Raw genomic sequence first — 22,642 nt, 5'->3', positions numbered from 1 at the left:
GATTGTGGCATAGCAACTGAGCCAGCATTTCACAACAAAGTGCCTCTTGCACCAATTTGATTCCTTTTCTTAATCTAAACAATCTTGAGCCAAATGGCACAGGTGAATTAGACTTGAAACGAGCCTATCGCTTCTATTATTCTACTATTCTTACAGCTATGGCACAATATTAAAAACAACTGTGTTGACCTTGATTCTGTTGGTCGAGTCGGTCTTCGAAAAGCATTTGTAACCGTTGTTTATAAAAATGCACATGGTTGGAAAGACGTTTAAAAAGTAGAATACAATGATCCACACAAATTTGCCTCAAAATTGTGTGGTTTTCCTTTTACTGTGCAAACTAACATGGTCGACCATTTATGCGAGTCAAAAATTTGACTCCCATAAATGGCCGACCGTGTTAGTCGACGAGGTAAAGGGAAAACCGCGTAATTTCGAGGCATGTTTGTGTGGATCATTGTATTCTACTTTTACAACATCTTTCTACCCATGCATTTTATTATAACAAAGTTACAAACATTTTGCAAAGACCAACTCGACAGATCCAAGATAACGTGTTCCTTTAATCATGATTCATCATTGACTCTTCAAAGTGTTATTTTTTAAACTAAAGAAGAGTCCATAAATTTATCAAGCTCCAGGATTTAACTCAAGTTTAATCCAGAAATAATAAATGGTTTATACTTTCTTTATACTATTATAAGCCTTAGACCAATATAGAGACTGAGCCAAAAGCAAGATTTGGCAGAAAAAGGCAGCGGTATTTATACAGAATAATTTACATTTTTACAGTACTAGAGAATGACCTGTACAAACAGAAAGACTATCTAGGGAGCTTTCTAATGGACAAGTCCAAACATTGAGCTTTAAAAGTCACTGGACACTGTTGGAAATTAATCAAAAAACTTGCTTAAAAACTTACTTGAACATTAACGATCAATGGAGAGCTGTTGATAACATAAAACATTTTGAGTTGAATCTGAGAAGTGACTCAAGCATGAATCATTTCTCAAATATTTGTGGTGTGCATTCGCCAAAGCCAGAGATGCCCTTGGTTAAACCTGCCGTCACCTCACTAAACATGGATGGATCCAACGTTCTTGTTGGAAAACAGAGACAAGTTTATTGCTGTTTTCTCAGCAAGCAGGCATTGTATTCAGCGGGAACTTTCACAAGTGACTTTTATGTATTTTAATTAGTAATTTGGCTTTTCAACTCTAATTAGGTTGGCCAAACCCAATCTGTGACCCTGTTTTTTATGCTGCAATGCTGTAATAAAGAATATTCAGCTAGGAACCTTCTAATAAGCAAGGCATCAATGCTGCATCCAATTAATATGAGCTCTGATTTACATAGTGTAAGTTTATGCTTAGCTGATTTGGCTAATTATATTGTAGAACGTCAAGAAGGAAAACAGCCTTTGACTGATTTCATTTTAAGAAAACAAATCTTCAAAGTACTTATGGCAACCAACAAATTATCCCTATTCTTTGAATAACAAAATACATTACAACTATTGGTTGGTTCAAAGGCTATGGTTAAACCACAACTCCCAAGATGATCCTCAGTGCATTCTATTTTCCCAGAGGCAAAGACGAGGAAAAAAAAGAATGCCCCAGGATTACCTCATATTGTACTCATAAAAATAAAATTCTTTCTAGATACCAGGTAGTTGCTGTTGCTATGGATATAGTTCGCTGTTGCTATGGGTATAGTAAAGTGTTTAGTGCATGTGAAGCACATTGCTATAAGCCTTTTTGAGGTATGGCGGACTTGATAGGAGTGTACTGTTTGGTTTGGGTGTGTACACACAAATTTACCCAAACCTTATAGTGTTGTAGCATTGTGTCAGTCATTATCTCAAAAAGGGTTATAGCATGGCTTTCTAGTAAAACTGAGATATATCATGTGGCAGGCTCTAAACCAATCAAAAGCAAGAATCCTTGCAAGTGGAGTTATAATATACATTTATTATTTGACACTGCTTACCAATGTAGATGGTTGCTAAGTAGGAATTCAAACTAAGGTGCATGTGAAATTCATTCCTACTATTGAGCGACGGTGTAGGGTAAAACCAAATATCACATGCATTTCAATAAAACTGTTGAATTCATTTGCAATTCAGATCACGACTGGATTGCTAACCTATCAGGTGGCCCCGTTAATGTTGGCATTCTCTCAACGGCACACTTTTTCAAGTTCATATCAGTGAATTTAATTTTCCATGTGTTCTGTTTCAAAGGATCTCTGATGAGCCCAAACTGTTGTTCAAATACTCCGAGACACGTATCATGTCGATGAATAGTCCCACAAACCCTCACGACGACCAGCCCATGGGGGTCGTCCGATCCACTGGTACCACTTGGGCTGATGTTAGGATTGAACATCAGCCCTTCATCACTCACAAAACTTTTCAAGCGGTTTGCAACTAGTTCAGCCCCTTCGAGGACTTCTGTTCGTCTTTCTGATGAGGTGACGATGAGCCGAAGTCTGGAGCCCTCCCAGAAGTGTTGAGGTCCCCATTCAGAGGGTGGCATGCTCCCTTGAGCACTGGAGTTCAACTGACGGTAGAACCATGTTGTAAATTGTTGAGCGAGTTCTTGTGTGATACTTGGAACCTGTGCGGTTGAGCCTGATACATGAATGTGCTGTTGAACAAACGTGTAACTGACGCTTGAAGCTGCTGGTGGTACATTACGGCGAGGTTCTCTAGCAACCTGAAATCAATCATTGGGAAATTCTTGTTATTATTATGCTGTATTCGTCATATTATAGTATGAAAACAACCTGCTTTTGTCCGATAAGTAATAATAATAATAATGGTTTTTTTTATATAGCGCTTTATACACCATGTCTCAAAGCGCTTCCAACATTATTACCCCTGATCACTGGGCCTTTTCATTCCTAAAACCATCTCAGCTCCCTGGGGTGTATACAGCCTGTGCTGCCAAATATATAGCACACTAAGCAACCAATCACAACATCTCTGCCCTCACAGGTGCCCATATACCCCTGGGTGGAGAGAAGCAATTAAAGTTAAGTGGACAAGTGTGGACATGCTACTCAGTATTTTCATTTGGGCTAACAAGAGGGTTTTGTTCTTTTTTTTTAAAGCCTACTTGTCACTTCACTTGAGAAGCAAAAAACCACAAACAACTTTATATTATACTTTTTTTCTTTTGATGAAAGAAATTTTTGAATGATGTCTGATGGAAACCTTTGCCCGGCTTCACTTATGGTTACAACTGCCTACCTCTTCAGCTTCGTCAAATGCAGGTGCTTCCGTTCCACAATGCCAGAAAAACTGCCTCATGAGTGCTGCTTTGTCAGAAGTTAATGACACGGCTACTTTCTCTGATAATAAAAACCGGAAGATGTACTCTCTTTTGACCTTTCTTCTGCGCAGAAGCTCAAGAGCATTTTGTGAGTGAGCAATGATTGCTCTGATGGCCTCTGCAGAAAGAATGAAAATATGACTTGATTTAAAGACACTGCTGGACACCTGTGGTAATTGTCAAAGACAGTCTTCTCACCCAGTGTATCTCAACATCATGCATAAAATAACAAACCTGAGAAAATTTGAACTAAATTGGTCATCGAAGTTGCGAGATAATATTAATAAATGTAAGAAAAAACACCTTGTCACACAAAGTTGTGTGCTTTCAGATGCTTGATTTCGAGACCTCAAAATCAAATTCAAATGTTTTATAGGTGGAAAATTACTTCTTTTTCAAAAACCAAGTTACTTCAGAGAGGGAGCCGTTTCTCACAGTTTCGTCCTCCACCCCACACAAAATGCTAAAATAACTGCTTTAATTAAGTACCTGCACTACTACACTACAATTTACAAAATAATACACATGTTTATTTATGCATCGCCCTTATTTTTAGGTTTTTGTTGTGTTTGTCTGCACTGTCTGCTATTAGTAGGCCTACTGCTAGCCCTGGACCGAACGGAAGCTAGCACAGTATTGGGCCCGAAATAGCCAGCCGCGTATTCCCGGAAAAACCAGCCGCGTATTCGGGAAATAGAACACATACAGTACAGGGAGGTGACAAGATTTCGCATTTTGCTCGATTCAAAACTGTAATCCGTTAGTTTAATCGAACGAATTTTACAGTACAAGCAATACAACACAATTTTTTAATAGTTAATATTTTTATTTATTAACTATAAATTATTTTTAAGCCAAACATTATATTTAACTAATTGAAAAATAAATGAAAAAATGGGCCGCCAAAAATCGAGCCAAATCCGAGTCAGTTTGTTTGCATTATGTCTGTTTTGTACAAAATCATAGATTGAAAAGAATTTGTACCCTTCGTTATGATATAAAATTAATTTTTTAGACCAGAATCTTAAAGACTGATACCATAGGCACTCAAAATAACGAAGCGTGAAAAATTGGTCCACTAATTAGTTGTTAATTAACCACAGTAATGTATGCTATTTTCAATGAAAATGCGCACAACGGTTGACTTAAAAACTATTTGAAAAGAATTTGTACCCTTCGTTAAAATATAAAATTAATTTTTAAGACCAGAATCTTGAAGACTGATTCCAAAGGCACTCAAAATAACGAAGCGTGAAAAATTGGTTCACTAATTAGTTGTTAATTAACCACAGTAATGTATGCTATTTTCAATGAAAATGCGCACAACGGTTGACTTAAAAACTATTTGAAAAGAATTTGTACCCTTCGTTAAGATATAAAATTAATTTTTAAGACCAGAATCTTAAAGACTGATACCATAGGCACTTAAAATAACGAAGCGTCAAAAATTGGTCCACTAATTAGTTGTTAATTAACCACAGGAATATAAGCTATTTTCAATGAAAATGCGCACAATATAATGCAAAGCGGTTGACTTTAAAACTATTTGAAAAGAATTTGTACCCTTCGTTAAGATATAAAATTAATTTTTAAGACCAGAATCTTGAAGACTGATACCATAGGCACTCAAAATAACGAAGCGTGAAAAATTGGTTCACTAATTAGTTGTTAATTAACCACAGTAATAATATGCTATTTTCAATGAAAATGCGCACAATATAATGCATAGTGGTTGACTTTAAAACTATTTGAAAAGAATTTGTACCCTTCGTTAAGATATAAAATTAATTTTTAAGACCAGAATCTTAAAGACTGATACCATAGGCACTCAAAATAACGAAGCGTGAAAAATTGGTTCACTAATTAGTTGTTAATTAACCACAGTAATAATATGCTATTTTCAATGAAAATGCGCACAATATAAATGCATAGTGGTTGACTTTAAAACTATTTGAAAAGAATTTGTACCCTTCGTTAAGATATAAAATTAATTTTTAAGACCAGAATCTTAAAGACTGATACCATAGGCACTCAAAATAACGAAGCGTCAAAAATTGGTCCACTAATTAGTTGTTAATTAACCACAGGAATATATGCTATTTTCAATGAAAATGCGCACAATATAATGCAATCGGTTGACTTTAAAACTATTTGAAAAGAATTTGTACCCTTCGTTAAGATATAAAATTAATTTTTAAGACCAGAATCTTAAAGACTAATACCATAGGCACTCAAAATAACGAAGCGTCAAAAATTGGTTCACTAATTAGTTGTTAATTAACCACAGTATTATAATGTATGCTATTTTCAATGAAAATGCGCACAATATAATGCATAGCGGTTGACTTTAAAACTATTTGAAAAGAATTTGTACCCTTCGTTAAGATATAAAATTAATTTTTAAGACCAGAATCTTAAAGACTGATACCATAGGCACTCAAAATAACGAAGCGTCAAAAATTGGTCCACTAATTAGTTGTTAATTAACCACAGGAATATACGCTATTTTCAATGAAAATGCGCACAACGGTTGACTTAAAAACTATTTGAAAAGAATTTGTACCCTTCGTTATGATATAAAATTAATTTTTAAGACCAGAATCTTGAAGACGGATACCATAGGCACTCAAAATAACGAAGCGTCAAAAATTGGTGCACTAATTAGTTGTTAATTAACCACAGGAATAGACGCTATTTTCAATGAAAACACAACGGTTGACTTAAAAACTATTTGAAAAGAATTTGTACCCTTCGTTATGATATAAAATTAATTTTTAAGACCAGAATCTTAAAGACTGATACCAAAGGCACTCAAAATAACGAAGCGTCAAAAATTGGTGCACTAATTAGTTGTTAATTAACCACAGTAATGTATGCTATTTTCAATGAAAACACAACGGTTGACTTAAAAACTATTTGAAAAGAATTTGTACCCTTCGTTATGATATAAAATTAATTTTTTTAACCAGAATCTTTAAGACGGATACCAAAGGCACTCAAAATAACGAAGCGTGAAAAATTGGTCCACTAATTAGTTGTTAATTAACCACAGGAATATACGCTATTTTCAATGAAAATGCGCACAACGGTTGACTTTAAAACTATTTGAAAAGAATTTGTACCCTTCGTTATGATATAAAATTAATTTTTTAAGACCAGAATCTTAAAGACTGATACCATAGGCACTCAAAATAACGAAGCGTCAAAAATTGGTCCACTAATTAGTTGTTAATTAACCACAGTAATGTATGCTATTTTCAATGAAAACACAACGGTTGGGTTGACTTAAAAACTATTTGAAAAGAATTTGTACCCTTCGTTATGATATAAATTTAATTTTTTTAACCAGAATCTTTAAGACGGATACCAAAGGCACTCAAAATAACGAAGCGTCAAAAATTGGTCCACCAATTAGTTGTTAATTAACCACAGTAATATATTATGCTATTTTCAATGAAAATGCGCACAAATAATGCATAGCGGTTGACTTTAAAACTATTTGAAAAGAATTTGTACCCTTCGTTAAGATATAAAATTAATTTTTAAGACCAGAATCTTAAAGACTGATACCATAGGCACTCAAAATAACGAAGCGTCAAAAATTGGTCCACTAATTAGTTGTTAATTAACCACAGTAATATATGCTATTTTCAATGAAAATGCGCACAATATAATGCAATCGGTTGACTTTAAAACTATTTGAAAAGAATTTGTACCCTTCGTTAAGATATAAAATTAATTTTTAAGACCAGAATCTTAAAGACTGATACCATAGGCACTCAAAATAACGAAGCGTGAAAAATTGGTCCACTAATTAGTTGTTAATTAACCACAGTAATATATGCTATTTTCAATGAAAATGCGCACAATATAATGCATAGCGGTTGACTTAAAAACTATTTGAAAAGAATTTGTACCCTTCGTTAAGATATAAAATTAATTTTTAAGACCAGAATCTTAAAGACTGATACCATAGGCACTCAAAATAACGAAGCGTCAAAAATTGGTCCACTAATTAGTTGTTAATTAACCACAGTAATATATGCTATTTTCAATGAAAATGCGCACAATATAAATGCATAGTGGTTGACTTTAAAACTATTTGAAAATAATTTGTACCCTTCGTTAAGATCCAAAATTAATTTTTAAGACCAGAATCTTAAAGACTGATACCATAGGCACTCAAAATAACGAAGCGTCAAAAATTGGTCCACTAATTAGTTGTTAATTAACCACAGGAATATATGCTATTTTCAATGAAAATGCGCACAATATAATGCAATCGGTTGACTTTAAAACTATTTGAAAAGAATTTGTACCCTTCGTTAAGATATAAAATTAATTTTTAAGACCAGAATCTTAAAGACTAATACCATAGGCACTCAAAATAACGAAGCGTCAAAAATTGGTTCACTAATTAGTTGTTAATTAACCACAGTATTATAATGTATGCTATTTTCAATGAAAATGCGCACAATATAATGCATAGCGGTTGACTTTAAAACTATTTGAAAAGAATTTGTACCCTTCGTTAAGATATAAAATTAATTTTTAAGACCAGAATCTTAAAGACTGATACCATAGGCACTCAAAATAACGAAGCGTCAAAATTGGTCCACTAATTAGTTGTTAATTAACCACAGTAATATATGCTATTTTCAATGAAAATGCGCACAATATAAATGCATAGTGGTTGACTTTAAAACTATTTGAAAAGAATTTGTACCCTTCGTTAAGATATAAAATTAATTTTTAAGACCAGAATCTTAAAGACTGATACCAAAGGCACTCAAAATAACGAAGCGTGAAAAATTGGTCCACTAATTAGTTGTTAATTAACCACAGTAATGTATGCTTTTTTCAATGAAAATGCGCACAATATAATGCATAGCGGTTAACTTTAAAACTATTTGAAAAGAATTTGTACCCTTCGTTTAGGTATAAAATTAATTTTTAAGACCAGAATCTTGAAGACTGATACCATAGGCACTCAAAATAACGAAGCGTGAAAAATTGGTCCACTAATTGATTGTTAATTAACCACACTAGCATATGCTATTTTCAATGAAAATGTGCACAATATAATGCATAGCGATTGACTTTAAAACTATTTGAAAAGAATTTGTACCCTTCGTTATGATATAAAGTTATTTTTTAAGACCAGAATCTTAAAGACTGATACCATAGGCACTCAAAATAACGAAGCGTGAAAAATTAGTCCACTAATTAGTTGTTAATTAACCACAGTAACGCTATTTTCAGTGAAAATGCGCACAAGTGATTAGTGTTCCATAGAGGACAGCCTCCGTCGGAGTTGTGAGTTCGGGCCATCGGAGTTGTGGGTTGTCCGTCGGAGTTGTGAGTTGGGCCGTCGGAGTTGTGGGTTGTCCGTCGGAGTTGTGAGTTGGGCCGTCGGAGTTGTGGGCGTCGTGTGCCCGGCAAAAGGGCGTAAGGCCTTACGCCCTTTTGCCGGGAACATAAAGTAGTTCGTCCCAGTAACAAAAGGACGTAAGCAACAAAATGGCTCCTGACATGAAAATTTGTCATTTTTGTTTGTTCTTTTGCTAGAATTACCCTGAAGACATGTTTCCCCATTCCCCATGCAGAATTTAACCTTTCTAGAATGACTTTTGCATGGCAACAAATTTACCAAACTTTCCCGCTCATAATTCTTGAAACACAAATTTTAACATAAATTGCTTACGTCCTTCTGCCGGGAACTTTCCCTTACGTCCTTTTGCCGGGCACACGACGGGTTGTCCGTCGGAGTTGTGAGTTGGGCCGTCGGAGTTTTGGGTTGTCCGTCGGAGTTTTGGGTTGTCCGTCGGAGTTGTGAGTTGGGCCATTTGAGTCATGGATTGTCTGTCGGAGTTGTGAGTTGGGCCGTCGGAGTTGTGAGTTGGGCCGTCGGAGTTGCGGGTTTTCTGTCGGAGTTGTGAGTTGTCCGTCGTAGTAATGTGAGTTGTCTGTCGGAGTTGTGGTAAAGTTTAAGTGTAAGGGGTCCCGAAAAACCTACGCACACGCGTGCCTTCGTCTCAAATTGTCACAATACACATAGCCTGGATGATGGTTTGCCCGTATTCCTCAACAAAATGAATTTTTACATATTTTTAACACCAGGAACTTTAGGTACAACGATTTTTATTCAGACCGTTTCATTCCGATTGGTTAAACTGCGGTCAATCAGGAGAGAATGTGCAACTTAATGAGTGTTAATTTCGTGCACACACTACGAAAGTGTTAGCTGTCACTTTGTGTACAGAAGTACATAAAATTCAAGCACCAGACTGCTGTGACATTCAAATTATTGAAATTTACGTCATACAACATGAAAATGAAAAGGCTGATCCAGCCAATCACTATATATTTTTTTAACTTTTAATCGTTGAAATATTTTTTGATAAAGTAAAAGCCAACAACTCTCTATAATCCTTGGAAAATTGCAATGTTACATATTTTGGCCTTCAGATGGTCTTAAAATCTGGCAATGCATCTGTAAATTGCTGTATTATTAGGTTTCCGGGTGATACATAAGGAGTAGTTTTTGTTTTTGTTTGACAAACAACCCATCAAGGATTAATATCAATAAAACTAACTCAAGGCATCGTCAGATTTATGATAATAATTTTATTAGTTGGAAGCACAGCTTTCATACACACAGATCACAGCTCGGGTATCAGGAAAACTTGCACAGTTCCGTTGGCTTAATTCATTCATGCGTTCGTATTGTCGTTTACAACAAACATAATATAGGTTTTCTCGGTCAATTTTCATGCGTTCGAATTAAAGCTAAAAAGAAACCCTAGTTTGAGAGGATTAGGAGGAAATGCGTGAATTTGAACGCATGTTAATGAATTTGAATGATTTTTTGCTGAAATTGGCCGGGAAAACCTATATTTAAACATGAGAGTATAATTATGTTTCTGAACAATAAAATAATGTTTTTTAGTAATTGTTTTTAACGATTTTTTTATGTAAAAAAAAAACTTTGCTTTGATCGAACGTCGAACACACGTTCGTCGTGAGTTTGTACGTTTCGAAAAAGTGTTTTTCTTGCATTTTTTTCCGGCAATGTCGACCAGGTGTATTGCTGCTGGATGCAGCAAAACAACTAAAGATGGGGTCAGTTTGCAAAGTGGTCCGGTCCGACGACCTTTCCAGCGCTGTGCAGCAAACACTTCGAGCCGTCCGCTCCGAGAATCCGGAATACACTACACATTTTGACATGAAGAGAAAAGTTCTTTTCTAAAACATGACGCCATCCCAACAATTTGTCCAGCTAGTGGAGAAGTCGAAGAAGTTGGCACTGCATGCGATTCATCGCGCCTCGATTGACGTCACGAACAGCGCCCTCTCGTGTCGGGCTTATTTTCAAATTTGTAAATAACATGGAAACTAGTTTTAAAACCTTAGTTAATTTTGTATTCATATTCCACTCATCAAAACACATAATTTATTTTAGTGACAAAAGCTTTATTTTGACAATATTAATACCACTTCCAGGTGACTTTTGTGCCTACCCTTATACAAAGGTACAAATCAGAGACATTAATCGAGCAGGTAAGGATATTTTTTGATATCCTTCCATTGTCTTTAGCTATGTCATTATTGAGCACATCACAACTTCTGGAAGGTGGTAGCAGCAATCACATTTCATCATTGTTCGAGAGGTCTTCACACACGCTTGACGATGTCGTGCTGACCTGCCCTGTATGTTCAAATTCTACACTTTGCTGTTCGTGGTTTTCCCGGTCAATTTCGGGAAATGAGCAGCCAATTTAACCACCAGCCTATTCTTTTTCGCACAAAATCGAATGCTTCTGAAAAGGGTCATTCGATTTCATTTTAAGACTAGTCAAAATAATGTACTTTTACGTCATTCAATTTAACAAAATAATCATTCCATTTAACAATTTATCGAAGCTGCATTCAAATTCGCATGATTTTTTGGGGCAGTCAATTTTGGAATTTGTGCATTCTTAAAAACGCTTGGTTAACTTGTGTTTCCTTACTTATGTTAAAAGGCATGCTGTTCATTATTTTTGCACTCTTGAACATAGTTATGCCAAGATGTCTGGCACGCCAACAGATTGATGGTTGGCGAAAATTTACACCCCAAAAACATAAAAAATAAATGTAGGTTTTCTCGGTCAAATTCGGCAAATAATGAGCAGCCAATTTAATTTTCATGCGTTCGAATTAAAGCTATTTTGCCTCTCCGGTTTTTACTGCGATTCAGAATTCGGTCATTCAATTTCGTTTTGAGGCATTCAAGTTCCTAGCACATTCATTCTTTTTCATGACACACAATCATCATTCAATTTAGCAAAGCTGGTTCGACTAGAGATTTTGCTGATTTGATCATTTTCAATTTCGTAAAGAGGCAATCAATTTCGCTCACCGATAATTCAAATAAGTACGACTAAAGAAATACGAATAAACAGAAAAACTGTATAAGGCAAACCGTTTCGTACCTTCACTTTTAAATCAAGCGAACCTTATTTTCGTTGTTTTATGTTTCCAGTAGACTTTACCTTGGGCGCCATAAGGGTTGTTTTCTTCTTTATTTTTTTCGGGTGACCTTCAATGGTTAACTGTTTAATTTTTTTTTTTTTTTTTTTTTTTTTTTTTTTAAATTCCAGTTGTTGGTTTTTATAAATATTGACCAACCATCTGTTGGCGGGCCAGACATCTTGGCATAATTATGTTCAAGAGTGGCAAAAAATTAACCGCATGCCTTTAACATTCGTATAAGGAGCAACAAGTTAACCAAGCGTTTTTAAGACTGCACAAATATCAGAATTGACTGCCTCAAAATTAAATTGAATGACTAAACACATGCCTCAAAAACACTCCTGCGAATTTGAATGCAGCTTTGATGAATTGTTAAATTGAATGATTATTTTGTTAAATCGAATGACGTAAAAGTAGATTTGACTAGTCTTAAAACGAAATCGAATGACCCTTTTTTAGTAGCATTCGATTTCGTGCGAAATAGAATAGGCTGGTGGTTAAATTGGCTGTTCATTTTCCGAAATTGACCAAGAAAACCTATATTAAAAAAATCGGGTCTTGCTCAGTTAACCAATAAATCTCTCCGGAAAAAAAAATAAAGAAAGAAAAAAAAATCTTAAGGGGCCCCAGGTAAAGTCTACTGGAAACATAAAAACAAAAAATTAAGGTTCGCTTGCTTTAAAAGGGAAGTCACGAAACAGTTGCTTTTAACTTTACAGTTAATCTTATTATTCGTATTTCTTTGGTCGTACTTATTTGAATCCTCGTTTAGCGAAATTGATTGCCTCTTTACGAAATTGAAAATGATTAAATCAGCAAATCTCTAGTCGAACCAGCTTTGCTAAATTGAATAATGATTGTGCGTCATAAGAAAAGAATGGGTGTGCTATGAATTTGAATGCCTCAAAACGAAATTGGATGACCTACTTCTGAATTTGAAACGCAGTAAAAACCGGAGAGGCAAAGTAGCTTTAATTCGAACGCCTGAAAATTAAATTGGCTGCTTATTTTCCGAAATTGACCGAAAAAAACCTATAATATCAGGCCCGCATCCTACCTGCAGTTATTAAAGAATATTGTTACAATGCACGAAGAACATTTCGAATAGGGGCGTAGATAAATAATATTATAGGTTTTCTCGGTCAATAGCAGCAAATTAGCAGCCAATTTAACCACCAAGCTATTCTATTTCGCGCGAAATCGAATACTACTGAAAAGGATCACTCGATTTCGTTTTATGATTGGTCAAAATGTAATGTTGCGTCATTCGATTTAACAAAATAATGATTCAATTTAATAATTCATCAAAGCAGCATTCAAATTCGCAGACGCTTCTTGAGGCGTGTGTGCCACGAACAAGAATGTAAATACTCTAAATTGAACAGAGTGCTAAAGGAATTAGAATCAGCTCAAAACGAAATTGGATTGCCTAATTCCGAATTTGAAACGCAGTAACAACTGAGGAGACAAAACAGCTTCAACTCGAACGCACGAAAATAAAATGGCTGCTTATTTTCTGAATTCGACCGAGAAAACCTATAATATTATGAGATCTGCCATCTGACAACATAGTGCGAACAAAACATCGGCCTAATTTCCCAATAAAAGCATAAAACACATGGGTCCATCCATTTCATGTAGGCCTAAGGTAAGCAAAAACGACATCTCATTGCCTTCTCGGTGAGGAATCGAGACAGCAAGGTACAATAATCACAATCGGAACTCAATCACGGAGCCTCAATCACATGTGAAAATTGCCAAACAAGAACCCGCAAGTAGGCCTACGCCAGCAATTGGCCATTACAGTTTAGTAAAACAAATAAAAGTCAGACGGCCAACTCACAACTACGACGGCCAACCCACAACTACGACGGCCAACTCACAACTCCGATGGACAACTCACGACTCCGACGGCCAACTCACAACGCCGACGGACAACCCACAACTCTGACGGCCCAACTAACAACTCCGACGGAAAACCCACATCTCCGACGGACAACCCACAACTCCGACGGCCAACTAACAACTACGACGGCCCAACTCACAACTCCGACGGACAACCCCAAACTCCGACGTCCCAACTCAAAACTCCGACGGACAACCCACAACTCCGACGGACAACTCACAACCCCGACGGATAACCCACAACTCCGACGGCCCAACTCACAACACCGACGGATCAACTCACAACTCCGACGGACGACCCACAACTCCGACGGCCCAACTAACAACTCCGACAGACAACCCAAAACTCCGACGGCCCAACTTACAACTCCGACGGACAGCCCACAACTCCGACGGATAACCCACAACTCGGACGGCCCAACTCAAAACTCCGACGGACAACCCACAACTCCGACGGACAACTCACAACCCCGACGGATAACCCACAACTCCGACGGACAACTCACAACCCCGACGGATAACCCACAACTCCGACGGCCCAACTCACAACACCGACGGATCAACTCACAACTCCGACGGACGACCCACAACTCCGACGGCCCAACTAACAACTCCGACAGACAACCCAAAACTCCGACGGCCCAACTTACAACTCCGACGGACAGCCCACAACTCCGACGGATAACCCACAACTCCGACGGCCCAACTCACAATTCCGACGGACAACCCACAACTCCGACGGCCCAACGCACAACTCCGACGGCCCAACTCATAACTCCGACTGCCCAACTCACAACTCCAACGGAGGCTGTCCTCTATGGAACACCATAGTCCTCTATGGGACATCATAACAACTAGTTAGTGAACAAATTTTTCAAGGTTCGTTATTTGAAGTGCCTATGGTATCAGTCTTCAAGATTCTGGTCTTAAAAATTAATTTTTTATCATAACGAAGGGTACAAATTCTTTTCAAATAGTTTTAAAGTCAACCGCTATGCATTGAATTGTGCGCATTTTCATTGAATAAAATAGCATTCATTACTTAGGTTAATTAACAACTAATTAGTGGACAAATTTTTCACGCTTCGCTATTTTAAGTGCCTATGGTATCAGTCTTCAAGATTCTGGTCTAAAAAATGAATTTGTTTTCATAACGAAGGGTACAAATTCTTTTCAAATAGTTTTTAAGTCAACCGTTGTGTTTTCATTGAAAATAGCATACATTACTGTAGTTAATTAACAACTAATTAGTGGACCAATTTTTGACGCTTCGTTATTTTGAGTGCCTATGGTATCAGTCTTTAAGATTCTGGTCTTAAAAATTAATTTTATATCATAACGAAGGGTACAAATTCTTTTCAAATAGTTTTTAAGTCAACCGTTGTGCGCATTTTCATTGAAAATAGCGTATATTCCTGTGGTTAATTAACAAACTAATTAGTGAACCAATTTTTGACGCTTCGTTATTTTGAGTGCCTTTGGTATCAGTCTTAAAGATTCTGGTTAAAAAAATTAAATTTATATCATTACGAAGGGTACAAATTCTTTTCAAATAGTTTTTAAGTCAACCGTTGTGCGCATTTTCATTGAAAATAGCATATATTACTGTGGTTAATTAACAATTAATTAGTGGACCAATTTTTCACGCTTCGTTATTTTGAGTGCCTTTGGTATCCGTCTTAAAGATTCTGGTTAAAAAAATTAAATTTATATCATAACGAAGGGTACAAATTCTTTTCAAATAGTTTTTAAGTCAACCGTTGTGTTTTCATTGAAAATAGCATATATTACTGTGGTTAATTAACAACTAATTAGTGCACCAATTTTTGACGCTTCGTTATTTTGAGTGCCTTTGGTATCCGTCTTAAAGATTCTGGTTAAAAAAATTAATTTTATATCATAACGAAGGGTACAAATTCTTTTCAAATAGTTTTTAAGTCAACCGTTGTGTTTTCATTGAAAATAGCATACATTACTGTAGTTAATTAACAACTAATTAGTGGACCAATTTTTGACGCTTCGTTATTTTGAGTGCCTATGGTATCAGTCTTCAAGATTCTGGTCTTAAAAATTAATTTTATATCATAACGAAGGGTACAAATTCTTTTCAAATAGTTTTAAAGTCAACCGCTATGCGCATTTTCATTGAAAATAGCATATATTACTGTGGTTAATTAACAACTAATTAGTGCACCAATTTTTGACGCTTCGTTATTTTGAGTGCCTTTGGTATCCGTCTTAAAGATTCTGGTTAAAAAAATTAATTTTATATCATAACGAAGGGTACAAATTCTTTTCAAATAGTTTTTAAGTCAACCGTTGTGTTTTCATTGAAAATAGCATACATTACTGTGGTTAATTAACAACTAATTAGTGCACCAATTTTTGACGCTTCGTTATTTTGAGTGCCTTTGGTATCAGTCTTTAAGATTCTGGTCTTAAAAATTAATTTTATATCATTACGAAGGGTACAAATTCTTTTCAAATAGTTTTTAAGTCAACCGTTGTGCGCATTTTCATTGAAAATAGCGTATATTCCTGTGGTTAATTAACAACTAATTAGTGGACCAATTTTTGACGCTTCGTTATTTTGAGTGCCTTTGGTATCAGTCTTTAAGATTCTGGTCTTAAAAATTAATTTTATATCATAACGAAGGGTACAAATTCTTTTCAAATAGTTTTTAAGTCAACCGTTGTGTTTTCATTGAAAATAGCGTATATTCCTGTGGTTAATTAACAACTAATTAGTGCACCAATTTTTGACGCTTCGGTATTTTGAGTGCCTATGGTATCCGTCTTTAAGATTCTGGTCTTAAAAATTAATTTTATATCTTAACGAAGGGTACAAATTCTTTTCAAATAGTTTTAAAGTCAACCACTATGCATTTATATTGTGCGCATTTTCATTGAAAATAGCATATTATTACTGTGGTTAATTAACAACTAATTAGTGAACCAATTTTTCACGCTTCGTTATTTTGAGTGCCTATGGTATCAGTCTTTAAGATTCTGGTCTTAAAAATTAATTTTATATCTTAACGAAGGGTACAAATTCTTTTCAAATAGTTTTAAAGTCAACCACTATGCATTATATTGTGCGCATTTTCATTGAAAATAGCATATTATTACTGTGGTTAATTAACAACTAATTAGTGAACCAATTTTTCACGCTTCGTTATTTTGAGTGCCTATGGTATCAGTCTTCAAGATTCTGGTCTTAAAAATTAATTTTATATCTTAACGAAGGGTACAAATTCTTTTCAAATAGTTTTAAAGTCAACCGCTTTGCATTATATTGTGCGCATTTTCATTGAAAATAGCATATATTCCTGTGGTTAATTAACAACTAATTAGTGGATCAATTTTTGACGCTTCGTTATTTTGAGTGCCTATGGTATCAGTCTTTAAGATTCTGGTCTTAAAAATTAATTTTATATCTTAACGAAGGGTACAAATTCTTTTCAAATAGTTTTTAAGTCAACCGTTGTGCGCATTTTCATTGAAAATAGCATACATTACTGTGGTTAATTAACAACTAATTAGTGCACCAATTTTTGACGCTTCGTTATTTTGAGTGCCTATGGTATCCGTCTTCAAGATTCTGGTCTTAAAAATTAATTTTATATCATAACGAAGGGTACAAATTCTTTTCAAATAGTTTTTAAGTCAACCGTTGTGCGCATTTTCATTGAAAATAGCGTATATTCCTGTGGTTAATTAACAACTAATTAGTGAACCAATTTTTGACGCTTCGTTATTTTGAGTGCCTATGGTATCAGTCTTTAAGATTCTGGTCTTAAAAATTAATTTTATATCTTAACGAAGGGTACAAATTCTTTTCAAATAGTTTTAAAGTCAACCACTATGCATTTATATTGTGCGCATTTTCATTGAAAATAGCATATTATTACTGTGGTTAATTAACAACTAATTAGTGAACCAATTTTTCACGCTTCGTTATTTTGAGTGCCTATGGTATCAGTCTTTAAGATTCTGGTCTTAAAAATTAATTTTATATCTTAACGAAGGGTACAAATTCTTTTCAAATAGTTTTAAAGTCAACCACTATGCATTATATTGTGCGCATTTTCATTGAAAATAGCATATTATTACTGTGGTTAATTAACAACTAATTAGTGAACCAATTTTTCACGCTTCGTTATTTTGAGTGCCTATGGTATCAGTCTTCAAGATTCTGGTCTTAAAAATTAATTTTATATCTTAACGAAGGGTACAAATTCTTTTCAAATAGTTTTAAAGTCAACCGCTTTGCATTATATTGTGCGCATTTTCATTGAAAATAGCATATATTCCTGTGGTTAATTAACAACTAATTAGTGGATCAATTTTTGACGCTTCGTTATTTTGAGTGCCTATGGTATCAGTCTTTAAGATTCTGGTCTTAAAAATTAATTTTATATCTTAACGAAGGGTACAAATTCTTTTCAAATAGTTTTTAAGTCAACCGTTGTGCGCATTTTCATTGAAAATAGCATACATTACTGTGGTTAATTAACAACTAATTAGTGGACCAATTTTTCACGCTTCGTTATTTTGAGTGCCTATGGTATCAGTCTTTAAGATTCTGGTCTTAAAAATTAATTTTATATCTTAACGAAGGGTACAAATTCTTTTCAAATAGTTTTAAAGTCAACCGCTTTGCATTATATTGTGCGCATTTTCATTGAAAATAGCATATATTCCTGTGGTTAATTAACAACTAATTAGTGGATCAATTTTTGACGCTTCGTTATTTTGAGTGCCTATGGTATCAGTCTTTAAGATTCTGGTCTTAAAAATTAATTTTATATCTTAACGAAGGGTACAAATTCTTTTCAAATAGTTTTAAAGTCAACCGCTTTGCATTATATTGTGCGCATTTTCATTGAAAATAGCATATATTCCTGTGGTTAATTAACAACTAATTAGTGGATCAATTTTTGACGCTTCGTTATTTTGAGTGCCTATGGTATCAGTCTTTAAGATTCTGGTCTTAAAAATTAATTTTATATCTTAACGAAGGGTACAAATTCTTTTCAAATAGTTTTTAAGTCAACCGTTGTGCGCATTTTCATTGAAAATAGCATACATTACTGTGGTTAATTAACAACTAATTAGTGGACCAATTTTTCACGCTTCGTTATTTTGAATGCCTATGGTATCAGTCTTTAAGATTCTGGTCTAAAAAATTAATTTTATATCATAACGAAGGGTACAAATTCTTTTCAATCTATGATTTTGTACAAAACAGACATAATGCAAACAAACTGACTCGGATTTGGCTCGATTTTTGGCGGCCCATTTTTTCATTTATTTTTCAATTAGTTAAATATAATGTTTGGCTTAAAAATAATTTATAGTTAATAAATAAAAATATTAACTATTAAAAAATTGTGTTGTATTGCTTGTACTGCAAAATTCGTTCGATTAAACTAACGGATTACAGTTTTGAATCGAGCAAAATGCGAAATCTTGTCACCTCCCTGTACTGTATGTGTTCTATTTCCCGAATACGCGGCTGGTTTTTCCGGGAATACGCGGCTGGCTATTTCGGGCCCAATACTGTGCTAGCTTCCGTTCGGTTAGCCCTGGTACGGTAGGACGTCAGTCAGTGCCACAACGGAGGAGTCCAACCTAGGCTACACTCTCTGCTAGTTTGGGATAATTTTCTGCACAGTATACTGAAGATGACGAAGGAAGAAGAAAAATGGGAGAACTAGTACTTAAAGGCAGTGGACACTATTGGTTATTGTCAAAGACTAGCCTTCGCAGTTGGTGTATCTCTACATATGCATAAAATATCAAACCTGTGAAAATTTGAGCTCAATCGGTCAACGAACTTGTGAGATAATAATGAAAGAAAAAAACACCCTTGTCACACGAACTTGTTTGCGTTTAGATGGTTGATTTCGAGACCTCAAGTTCTAAACTTGAGGTCTCGAAATCAAACTCGTGGAAAATTAATTCTTTCTCGAAAACTATGGCACTTCAGAGGGAGCCGTTTCTCACAATGTTTTATACCATTAACCTCTCCCCATTACTCGTCACCAAGAAAGGTTTTATGCTGATAATTATTTTGAGTAATTACCAATAGTGTCCACTGCCTTTAATACATGTCACTTTACTCTTTTACTTAACAATACAATGAACACCTATGCCTACCATTTTTATTTTGAACGGTAATCTTTCGATTGGTAATGGTTTCTACCAATGACAGAAGCTCACTCATGTTAAATTCTTTCGAGAGAAATCTTCGAAAGCATTCTTTTTCTTTCACGGTGAACAACGTTGCCGCAACCTCCATGGTTGCTTAGTTCTATACAGCAAAGTATCAGCAGCATGCAGCCTCACCTCACTGCTGTGTCAGATAATTAACTAATTAAATCAGCTCAAAAACTTGACATTGGATGGGAGGGTCGAAGTCGGGGGATTTCCTTCATGATGAAACAATAGTCGCCACTTTTTGGCCTCCATAAGGGCGCCCTCTTGCGTTTGTGTGCAGCATACTACTATACGGAAGTAAATGAGTTGTTTCAATTCACAGTGTGTAGAAATAACAAAATTTAAACAAATCAAAAATGCCGAATGGTGAGTCAATGGATACTTCTGAGAACACTGGAAACAACCCGGGGGTAAGCCCACCGAATGGTGTTCCATTGGAAGTTACCGACGACATGGCAGAAGAAGAGAATGCAAGCCAAAACGAGCGTGAAATAACACAGACGGACCACCTGAACAAATCACTTCTGACGTCCTTCCTCGACCGGCTGAACGACCCAAACTTCCACATTCCACAGCCCCCCTCTCCGCCGGAGGAGGAGGGTGACTATGAGGCGGAGGGGAGTGCACCGGAGGAGTTGAACGATCAGCAACAAAGAGTGGAGGCCAACGGGGATGGCAAAGAGACGGTAGATAAATAGGAATGGGACAAAGGTTAAGAAGAAGACCTGGAATTAAAATAGACCGCATGGATGGACGGCAAGAAGTTATTTAGTGGTCAAAGATTCCAGATAACATTTTGTTCAGACATCGTCCAGAGGCAGCGGTCATCTTCACATCATAGTCTAGCTGCTGCGTGCACGCCTGAATAAACACATCACCACAACAAAAGAGCAAGTTCGAGTGAGGCACTATAGTCGACTATATAGTCGAGCATTGGTCGATTTTGCCTGGTACCAGGATGTATTCAATTCATAGGTAACCATGGCATGGAACATTGACCAGTGGTTGACAAATAGTCACCACCCGAACTTGCTCAAAATTATTCAGTGCATCCACTGTGACCTCGCCTCTACAGATGACGTCCCTTTCGGAGGAGTAGTGCTACAACTTAAGGCTTAAAAGCAGTAAAATGTGCAAATACAAGGAAAACGTGATTTACACCAGTCTGAGTTTTCGACTTGAGTTGATCGACAAAACTATGCCATGTCCTCTAATGAGGCAATTAGGATTGGTTGTGCAAGAATAAGTGAAAGAAAGGATTAGTTATTTGGTAAAAATGTAGCAAATCCGACACGACAGTGACCTGGGTGACAACTACTCCTAGAACTATGCGGTTTCATTCCGATATCGTCGTCGCCCGTTACGGGAGACGATAGCGGAACAAAACTGCATAGTTCTGCAAGCAATCGTCATATCATACATTGTACATACTGATTTTCTCAGTTGGAAACTAACAAAGTTAATTTTGTGTTCGTATTGATAGTGGTGGATAGTACACAAAAAAATATTGACTGCTTTTAGTGCTAGTGCTACATGGTGGTTAAAATGACTCTCTGATGTGATCCTAGCTAGGCATGTTTTATTTTCCTGAGGTGAAGCCGAGGGAAAAAAACCTGCACCTCCGGGAAACACAGAAGTGTAGTTTTAACCATTGCACGAGTAAAAGCAGTCAATGTTTGTTTTATAATGTGCCTAGACATCAAGGTATCAAGAAGCTGCTGTTGCTATGGGTACAGTATAATTGTTGCCATGGAAAGTACATCAGCTGTCATGGGGTAGTACATTTGGTTATTATGAGTTGTTTAATTAATAGTACCGCGCTCTAAACTAAAATCAAAAGGCAGAATCTTTGTAAGGAAGTGTTGCAATAAAGACAAAGGTTCTCACTCATTATGGGATGAAATTGAAGTACTACATCTTAGTTCAACGTACTAGTGGATATCTTCCTAGGTTTGACAGACCAGTTTGACCTCTATAAACAAAATGTGATGAATTATTTCCTTGACGACGCACAATTATCAGGAAGTAGTAATATTTCATAAACTTTTTTTTGTATTTTAATTATAAAATATCGACAGTCAAAATGTTGTCTAAGAAAGTTTGCTAAACATGCAATCTTTTTGGTTAGAGAGATAGTGAAACTGTTTAAAAAGATACCTACAATGAATTTTTATTATTCATTAATAGGTGTTTAAATCTTAGCAAACCAAAATTGACAGAAAACCAACAGGCTAGTCTGAACTCGTGCAGTGCAAAAAGTTCTCTAACTTTATTATGAAATATTACGTGCACAGTAAACCCATCCACTTCTTACAATGCACTGTATTGACACATCAGATGGCGTCATCATCACAATAATCTTGGTCATTGTCCCTGTGTCTTACTTGGTCAATACAGTGTATAATACACATATTAGGCAAATGCTGGGCTTGATTTCAAGCACTAATAAGAATCATCTAATCTCAAAAGGAGTCGTCATTAATTACCATAGTGATTTGTATTGTGACTTTGTGAAATCGCACTTTGGTAAGCTTTTAAAGGCAGTGGGCACTATTGGTTATTGTCAAAGACTAGCCTTCACAGTTGGTGTATCTCAACATAGGCATAAAATAACAAACCTGTGAAAATTTGAGCTTGATTGGTCGTCGGAGTTGCGAGATAACTAT

The 22,642-nt window shown here is 35.8% G+C and overlaps 1 protein-coding gene across 1 annotated transcript; it reads right to left on the bottom strand.

The window, feature by feature from the left end:
• Positions 1-1,318: 1,318 nt before the first annotated feature.
• LOC117295591 (uncharacterized protein C3orf38 homolog) lies at positions 1,319-20,194 on the bottom strand. Its single transcript, XM_033778289.1, has 3 exons — positions 19,917-20,194; positions 3,254-3,453; positions 1,319-2,717 (listed from the first exon to the last, which is right to left on the bottom strand). The coding sequence occupies exons 1-3, from the start codon at positions 20,056-20,058 to the stop codon at positions 2,127-2,129; spliced, it is 933 nt and encodes a 310-aa protein (XP_033634180.1). The 5' UTR covers positions 20,059-20,194; the 3' UTR covers positions 1,319-2,126.
• Between the last annotated feature and the right edge of the window lie 2,448 nt (positions 20,195-22,642).

The sequence above is a fragment of the Asterias rubens genome, chromosome 10, assembly GCF_902459465.1.
Source record: "Asterias rubens chromosome 10, eAstRub1.3, whole genome shotgun sequence".
NCBI classification, from domain to species: Eukaryota; Metazoa; Echinodermata; class Asteroidea; order Forcipulatida; family Asteriidae; genus Asterias; species Asterias rubens.
This window is presented reverse-complemented; position numbering and strand designations above follow the sequence as displayed.

What these genes read in the sequence shown, in the direction of transcription:
- LOC117295591 (XM_033778289.1), bottom strand. Translation starts at nt 20,058, where the DNA reads ATGGAGGTTGCGGCAACGTTGTTCACCGTGAAAGAAAAAGAATGCTTT. An exon ending in TACCGTTCAAAATAAAAATG is followed by an intron (nt 3,454 to 19,916) that starts GTAGGCATAGGT and finishes TTCTTTCTGCAG; the next exon opens with AGGCCATCAGAGCAATCATT. An exon ending in CATTTGACGAAGCTGAAGAG is followed by an intron (nt 2,718 to 3,253) that starts GTAGGCAGTTGT and finishes GATTGATTTCAG; the next exon opens with GTTGCTAGAGAACCTCGCCG.